At 30.7% G+C, this 9484-nt stretch overlaps 1 protein-coding gene across 2 annotated transcripts; it reads right to left on the bottom strand.

Moving 5' to 3' along the window:
- Positions 1-6345: 6345 nt before the first annotated feature.
- LOC120271187 (disease resistance protein RPS2-like) lies at positions 6346-9447 on the bottom strand. Of its 2 annotated transcripts, none has more exons than XM_039278101.1 (3): positions 8548-9447; positions 8039-8084; positions 6346-6662 (listed from the first exon to the last, which is right to left on the bottom strand). In XM_039278101.1, exons 1-3 carry the CDS (start codon positions 9243-9245, stop codon positions 6636-6638), a joined length of 771 nt encoding a protein of 256 aa, XP_039134035.1. In that variant the 5' UTR covers positions 9246-9447; the 3' UTR covers positions 6346-6635. The 2 variants fall into 2 exon arrangements, with proteins under 2 accessions (XP_039134035.1, XP_039134037.1); XM_039278103.1 differs by having other exon boundaries at positions 6346-6485.
- Between the last annotated feature and the right edge of the window lie 37 nt (positions 9448-9484).

Raw genomic sequence — 9484 nt, 5'->3', positions numbered from 1 at the left:
ATAACGTGTCATTTCATTGATAACACTTAGAATTTACAAAAATAAGTTTTAAGTTATATTAAATTAGAACACCAACATACCATAGGTTAAATTGCGGGCTAAATTTTGCATACCTTATTGAGAATAAAATTTTAAATATTATATTTTCAACTATTTAGTATAATATTTCCCTAAATGTTAGTGTGGTTGATATTTTAAAAATGCAAGTAAAGTCTATGTTTTCTAAAAATCTATATTATATTTGTTGGGCATGAGATATTTTAAATTTATGTTTCAAAAATGGTTAAAAAATAATTAATCTTCATCTAGAAAAAGAAATTAGATTGTACTTTATTTGTATGAAATTCTACAAAAAAAAAGCCTATAATTTAAAAAGTTCAATATTAAAAAAGGTACAAGTTCTTAAAAATTTATTATTGATACGCAATACTAGATTGCTTCTGTAATTATAGAGATGTTATTTTAATATATTTCAATCGACATTTTTCTTAAGTTCAGTTAATGGTTATATTTAGGAAGTTAGTAACATGATAGAAGAGTTTTTGAAATTTTCCTTAATGTAACTAACTTTTCAATTGTTTATTTTCCCACTATTATTATGACAATTAATCAAATATATTATATTAGTGCAATTGTTGCAAAGTATAAACATGATCCTAATTTTGCCCCTATTGTTGCTCCAATAGAACTAAAACTTAAAAAATATTTTAGAAAAATTGAACCTCCTTCCATTGTTGATATTTGACCCATATTTCAAAATGGATAGCACTTTTTATTTAATTGATTTTTATGGTTAAAACATGAAACTTGATCTTTCTTGTTATAAAGATAATTATCATTAATAGTTTTACCAAATATATAATGAAAATAATAGTGTGCATGGTAATAAACAAGTATCTAATTTTGTGAAAAAAAAATTCAAAGTACTTATCCATTCACAAAATTTTAAGTCTTTCAACTCATGTTGCATGTAAATATGAACAAAAGAAAATTGCCACTTCTTCTTTTGTTTTACTAATACAATTCTAGGTTTTTACATGAATTAAATCTTTATTTAAGTAATAATTTGAATGATTTTTTTATTTGGGAGAAAATTAATACTTTTAATTCTTTTGATAATGAAAGCACAATAATATAATTATCCGATGCTAGCTTTCTTGACACATGAAGTGCTTCATTGATACCTACAGTAGCATGGAATTAGTGCAAGAAATACCTATGGTGATAGACAATGAAACGAGCTGAATAATCTAACAAATAACTCAAATATGTATATGCTTTGAAAGATGGGCTAGATATATAAGATAGAATATAATACTAAAGAGGATATAATACTGGTAGTGACATTGGAAAAGATAGTGCATCAACTAAAAGTTCATTCATTAATATAGAATGGTTTTATACTTAGGCAAGGCTTCAAAGAGAATTTAAAACTTCAAAACTCAAAGATCAAAGCCTCAAATTCAAGGGTCCAAATTCAAGACCCAAATTCTTAAACAAACAACAAGAAACGAAGGTGCACTAGTTACGGTTGCTTAATGAGCCCTTAGGAGTTTCTCATATGAGACGGGCTAGCATGTAGGGTAATAAGGACTTACCACATGTGCCTATAATAATATACCATGAAGCATAATCCAACAACGATAAATTTCTCATGCAAGCAACCCAGAGGCAGAGGCAGAATTAAGGGGACAAGGGGTGCTCAAAGCATCCTTTGCCCATGAAAATGTTATATATATATATATATTATTAAAATATTATAGGGAAAATTACTGTTTACCCCTCGATAATTTCAAAACTTCCCAAACAGCCCCTGTGAGTTTTGCATACCTCAGACAGCCCTTCCTTTATTGTTTCACTTCCTTTTTACCCCCTGCATTATGAAATTCCATCATTGCCCTTAAACCTTTTTGCATACATTTTTTTCATTCTTTTTTGCATTCCTTTTTGCATGTACTCATTTCTTAAACAGAGAGCTCATTTTTTTAAACAGAGAACTTATTTCTTAAACAGAGAGTTCATTTCTTAAACAGAGAGTTCATTTCTTAAACAAAAAACTCATTTCTTAAACAGAAAACTCATTTCTTAAACAGAAACCTCATTTTTTTAAACATAAAACTCATTTTTTAAACTAAAACATTAATATTTAAACAGAAAAATAAATATTTACGTGATAAATTAATCCTGGATATAAAAACCAATTAATCTTGGCCACTAGTACATATTTAAATAGAAACAACGATATTTAAGCACTTTTTTAAACGTAAACGCAATATATTAAATAGAAACATCGATAGTTAAACAAAGACAAACAAGCATATCAACAGATAACTCATTTCTTAAACAGAGAACTCATTTCTTAAACAGAGAGCTTATTTTTTAAACATAGACCTCATTTTTTTAAATAGAAACCTCATTGAGTAGGGACATTGAGTATCTCATCGTCGCTGATCTCGCGCGAACGCTTGAGTGCTGAGCTCCAGATCTGGCGAGCGATCATCGAGCTGGCCTCGCCGTGTGGGTGTCTTAAAGGAGAAATCTTTATCGGCGCTGGCGATCCGGTTGGCGACGCTCTCGGCGGTCGGAGTGGTGAGGTCTTCGTGGCGACGTTGGATAAGACGGGCTCGAACTTGAACGGAACCATTCTCGACTGCGGAGACCGCAACATGGATAGCAATAGAGTTAGGGTTAGGGATCATTCCGAGGTTCGATCCATGGGGCGCCTAAGTCGGCGACGGAACGGAGGGAGGAAGCGGCGCCCGACGAGGGTTCGATCTCGCCTCGCCTTCGCCTTCATCGCCTTCCCCCGCTCATCGACCTCATCTCTTTTCATCTTCTTCGCTCGCCGACCTCGGGAAGACCGCATGCTCCTCGTCGTCGAGCTGAAGGCATCGAAAGGTTGCACTCGTGACATATTTAAATAGAAACAACGATATTTAAGCACTTTTTTTAAACGTAAACGCAATATATTAAACGTAAACATCGATAGTTAAACAAAGACAAACAAGCATATAAACAGAGAACTCATTTCTTAAACAGAGAGCTTATTTTTTAAACAGAGACCTCATTTTTTTAAACGTAAATCTCATTGAGTAGGGACATCGAGTATCTCATCGTCGCCGATCTCGCGAACACTTGAGTGCTCGTGCTCCCGATCCGGGCGAGCGATCTCGAGGTGGCCTCGCTCGTGTGGGGTCTTAAAGGAGAAATCTTTGTCGGCGCTGGCGATCCGGTTGGCGACGCTCCTCGAGGTCGGAGTGGTGAGGTCTCTAGTGGCGACGCTCGGATAAGACGGAGTGAACTTGAACGGAACCATTCTCGATCGCGGAGACCGCAACATGGATAGCAATAGGGTTAGGGTTAGGGGATCATTCCGGGGTTTTGGATCCATGGTGCCTAAGTCGGTGACGAGAACGGAGGGAGGAAGCGACGCACGATGAGGGTTCGATCTCGCCGCCTTCGCCTTCGTCTTCATCGCCTTCCCCCGCCGTCGACCTCATCTCTTTCATCTTCTTCGTAGTCGACTCGGGAAGTCCACATGCTCCTCGTCGTCGAGCGAAGGCATCGAAAGGTTGCACCTTTTTCTCTGACAATATCGAGATCTAGATCGAGGTGGAGATCAAAATTCTAGGGATTCGAAATCCCATTTTTTTCATGCAACGCGATCGTGTGATTGTGAGCCGTGACGTTTTTGTCTCACCGCCCAAAATTTCAACCGCAATAAAGAGATTTTGGGGTGATAAATACACCACAAAAAAACTCATTTCTTAAACAGAAACCTCATTTGTTTAAACAAAAACCTCATTTCTTAAACGTAAAACTCATTTCTTAAAAGAGACCTCATTTTTTTAAACGTAAACCTCATTTCTAAAACAGAAAACTCATTTCTTAAACAGAAAACTCATTTTTAAACAAAAACTCATTTTTAAATAGAAAACTCATTTTTAAACAAGAAACTCATTTTTAAACAAAACCTCATACCTCATATTTTAAATAGAAGCTTTCATTTTTAAATGAAACTCATCGCACCCAAGGGCATTATAAGTCAAACCCCGTCACACTTGCCACAACTTCCCATGCAAGGGACAATTTCATCAAAAATTCCAAATTAACTCTATCAATCAATGTTAGATGTTTGGGGGTTTAAAAATCATTAGTATTCAAAAGGAAGGGGTTTTTGGGGAGTGCAAAACTAACGGAGTGTTTTTGGTAATATTGCAAATTTACAGGGTGTTTTTGGCAATTTCCACAATATTAAATAATTACAATTCATATATGAAACTGATATTCTTTATTTATTTTTAAAAAAATTCTACCCAAATAGTTTAAAATAAATTAAATAAAAACAATAAAATTATTATATTAAATTAAATTGATGTTTAGCGATAATAATAAGTAATATGCTTAGCCAAATTTAGATCTTCAAATTTTTTAATTTTATATTTAATTATATTTTTTATTAAATTTATCAATAGATAATTATCAATTTTTTAGGTTATTAATGTAGAGAATACTAATAATAAATAAACATAAAAACAAAAACCTACAAAAAAAATGCAATTCCTCTCTCAAAATCTCTAGAAAAAATCGTTACCGGTTGCGTTGATTGGCGAGCTTTTCGCTCTTTGCTCAATCTCTTCTAATTTTATGTTTATATTTCATTAGGATTTATCTTCTTTTTTTTTCTGTTTGTTTCATATATAATTTATTTTATTTAATTTTTTATGTGATTATTTGAGGTGTACAAATATTTGGTATTTGTTGAATAATTGTTGCATTTAATAATCGAGTTAGCTTGTGAATTTGTGTTAAATTATTTTTTAAATATTTGTTAATTTAGTGCTTAACTGTTAGTTGAGTTAATTGCTAATTATGTAAATACGATAGGTTTTCACTCCTAAACCAAACTTTTTAGATGGATGATTATTTTATATTTTTGAAATATTGGTTATTATTATAATCTCAAGTTTGAACTAATAGAATTGTTTAAGATTTATAATTTTTTAAAATTTGAATTCAACACCCACTTAAATTTGTTTCTAGCTCCGCCACTGCCCGAAAGTATTGAAAATATGGCACTTCACATAGGGGAACTAGTAATAAGTGAATAAATAATATTTTATATTATTTCTACATTATTATATAGTGTTTGGACACCTACATTGTACCAAAGGGCAAGGGATTTTCGATCTCTAGGGGCTACCCACTCACCATTCTAATTAGATACCACTAGACTATCAGTGGTTCTAAATAATTTTTAAGAAAATTATTATAAAGATGAAATATTTATCTAAGTATATTATACCTTATAACATTATATTTGTTTGAGTGCACAAATTGAGCCATATCAAACAAGTTAAATCTTTCTGAGCTTGTTTTTTTAGCCAAATGAACTTGTGGGAGTCGAAGCTCAACTGAGCACAAAGGGCTCAATAATCTTAAATGCATATCTTATATCTATAACATATTTATTTAATAATAATATTTTATTAAAATCTTCTCATAAATTAAAAAGAAAATAAAAAACTAATTGTGAAGTAGTGAAAATTTGCAATTACCCATTGGGCATTTTTTTTTTTCAAATATGAGAGCAAAAAAACTTATTTTTCCTTTGCTATGTTGTATTTCAAATTATTTGTGAAATTTAGCATTTGCCATATACACTGGTTGAAGCTCATTGGATGGGAGTAAAGAGCAAGCAATATTTGATGTTTCAAAAAATGGTTATTTTAAAAATCACAGCTAGATTACCCTGACACTATGCATAACTAAGTTGACTAGAGATCGACTAGCAAGATAGATGCAACTAGATTAACAATTAATACAACTAATAGAATATTTAGTGGACCTTAACCAAAGATGAAATCAACTATTTCAATAATTTAGCTCTCGATAGCTAAAAATTCAAACATAATGAACATGAAATATCTGTAAAAATGGCATCATTGGTTTCAACAGATCATTTTGGGGAGAAAAAAGAATAATATTGGAACATCAAGTGAAAGTGAAAACTTATAATTCTTGACAAGAAAACAAGTAATACAAAAACCATGAAAGAAAATTAACTGGAGGAGTAAGAAAAAGATTCAATCAAACATTTAGGTATTTCAAATGACATTCAATAAATTCCCAACCAATTATGAAATATAAAAACCAAAGGATAATAGAATCATTTGTTTTCAAAAATCAAGAATTAATCTAAGATCATAATACAATTTAGAAATGAGCATTGATCAAACAACATAACAAGGCAAACTAATAGCACAACTTACATTTCAGTAAAACCATTCAAACTTAATCTGCACCTCAAGGTGTTTAAAATATTCATATATTAAGGCCTAATACTAACAACAACGAATTAATTGAAACAATATATAATATCAAGAGTTAGAATGAAACAAGACCTTCAACAAATACTATACTTGATATGTTCATGGGGGCTATCACCCAGATCCACTTTAGAAACTCTATTAAAGAGAATTAATCTGCAAGACCACAATATTTCAACATAAATATACAATAGTAAGTCACAAACACTCCAACATTCATCAAATAACATCGTAATAGAACAAGCCCAACAACACTCAAATCAAATACAATTAATAATATGAATTAAACTAAAGACATCACTCTTCTCAAGCTTGATACTCAAGCTTTCCAATCTGAAATTTAAAATAGAAATAGGTGAGCTACAACCTTACAAGTAAAATAACAAACAACATATGTAGCAGTATCAAGTCTTTCAAATCAGATCATTCTAGCAAAGTTAAGTGCTTGTTTTTAATGCCAATTTAATTTGAAGCATTCCATTTGTCATACATGAATTCAATATGCTTTAATTAAAAATTATACATATCTAAAAACGTAAACACATTTGACAAACATGGTAAAAATCAATAAAATTCAATGAAATTATAACCTCAATTATGCTAAATTGACACTGTATAGTACGGCAATGGTTAGACATCTAATATATCAACATATACCCACCTAAATTAGACATCAATTCCAAAGTCTATGCCATTTGTAAAATGTTAAAAACCAATGTATGCCCTTGTTCTTGGGTGTAATATATTGATTCAATGTTAATTCACATTTCAGTCCTGATCATTTAAGTTCAAACCATTGAAATTTGTTATCATTTTTTCTGGTGCCTATTAAAAAAACTCGCAACTTCCAATTTTCATTAGCAACTAACTAATTATATACATAAATCAAATAAATGTTTTTTGTTAAAATAATTTGTATTGTCCATAAAAACTATTCAATAGAAGATATAGATATTTTCTTCAAGTGATATTTTACTTTTGGAAAAATACCATATACAAAAGCCACATACCTTAAATGTCTGCTAAATAATCTTTCTAAGAGGATTTGTCAGGCTAGAGATCTCACTTTCCTATCATATTTTGATAGTCTCTAAAATTCTCTGGAAAAGACTCCATGACTAATTCCTATTTTTCATCAAACTTTCAAAGTTTCAAATTATTTATTAAACATCATATGATTTATGAGATTTTCACATTTGCCATATTCATAATTAAATTTCCTGATTTTTATAAATTTCAAAAGATCATCGGTTTGAACTTTTTTTCACATGCTTTAAGAAAATTCACTATTTTGTATATTTCCATAAAATAAAATATCATATTTTTCATGATAAAAAGAACTCCAAAATTCAAAAACTGGTTTCTTTTTTAATTTTTCAATTTAAAACTTCATATTTCCAATCTCATGAATTCAAATATTTGTACATTCTTAGAACATTTAGATTTCAAAATTTCTGATATTATACTGTTACAAGAATTTCAAATATTCATTGTTTTTCATTAAATTTTTGCACTCATTATCCTTCTCTTAAATATTTGATCCAATTTAAATATAAATTTGTTTTTGAGATAGTCAACAAACCACAATTTAAATATGTATATATATCCAAGTGTGTGTATATATATAGTCTAATAACATGCTTTATGCTCATATCTACTCAGACAAATAAATAAAAACTAGTAAACAATAAGAAAGATTTTGGACTCACGTTGACCATTTTTTCCTTCAACAAATCTGACCAACTGACGTGCTCCCTGTTGATAAAAATTAAATTAGCATTGCATTTAGAAAAACATTCTAAACAGTAAATTACAAACAAGGCTCTATTTAATAATTATTACAAAAATTACTAAAAAATGAGTCTCATGGATGTTTAAAGACCCACTAAGAAGGAGACAAATCAAGAATTTTAAAAAACTAAAACTAATCAATTAGTTTCAAAGTTTACATATGGGATGTTCTATGGGTGGGTTACATTCTCCTACAAAACATCCCAAACTCATTCTACAAACCAATTTTCATAAAATTTAATTATTTGAATAAATATATTTATTAATTATTTTTTAAAAAAATATTAATAAGATTGATTGATTACAAAATAAAATTTTAATTTATAAATATTTAATTGTAATTATTAATATTAATTTCAGCGTAATTTTTTTTAAAAAAATTCCATTCACACTTTTACTCAATCAAACATAACCATAGCATAATTACCTGAACATGTCACTAAATATGTACAGCTCATCACTCTCAAAGCAAGGTTGAAGAAGTTCTTTCAACTGTGGATCTTCCCATTCTGATGTTTCCCACCATTCTTCGCTCCCTATGATCCTTAAGCCGTCAGGCGATACATTGTTTATCGAGAATGCCAGCTTCGTCACCTTAGGACAATCTATTATTTGGATTTCACGAAGTGAATCACAAGCCAATTTTCCTGGGCAAATGCTTGTTAACTTTGGCAAGTTCCATAACTTCAATTTCTTTAAATTTGGAAGGATAGTGATAGCTGCACTAGCATCCCCTGAAATTATATTCTCCATCTCATAGCAATCCTCTATTGATATTTCTTCGAGATTTTTAAGGTTGTTCTCTAGAAAATCAATTGGTATCAGATATTTTAACTTTTGACATTTAACAATGCACAACTTTCTCAAGTTTTTGAGGGTTTCCTCATGGACGTTTTCTTTACACAAACCCTTAAAACTGTGAAGTTCGTATAAACAAAGCTTTTGTAAGCTAGGAAGAACAATTTCTCCATCCTTCCCAATCCACTCCATTTCATCACAGCTTTGGATTCGACACACTTTCAAATGTCTTAAATCATCCCAGTGAAAAATATCTGACAGTTGGATGAAATTACAACCATCAATTCCCAAATAGTTTGCATTACCAGGCAATATAACTTTCTCCATGCTCTCATTTTCCGCATTATGTCCATCATATTTATGACTTACTCCAAATAGAAAAAAATCAATATGTTTCAAGAGTTCAGATTCATCAGCCTTGTTGATATAGCTATTGAAGGTCAATACATCAGCGAAATCAACTGAAAAGTTGGTCAAATTTTTTAATCTTATGATTTCCCACAAATGTTGTTGAATTATCTTCAGCTTCTCTGTCATCTCTGTTACTTTCATATGACAATCTCCAT

Source organism: Dioscorea cayenensis, chromosome 2, assembly GCF_009730915.1.
Source record: "Dioscorea cayenensis subsp. rotundata cultivar TDr96_F1 chromosome 2, TDr96_F1_v2_PseudoChromosome.rev07_lg8_w22 25.fasta, whole genome shotgun sequence".
Classification (NCBI taxonomy): domain Eukaryota; kingdom Viridiplantae; phylum Streptophyta; class Magnoliopsida; order Dioscoreales; family Dioscoreaceae; genus Dioscorea; species Dioscorea cayenensis.
Note: the sequence above shows the minus strand (reverse complement) of the source record. Positions and strands in the feature narration are given on the sequence as shown.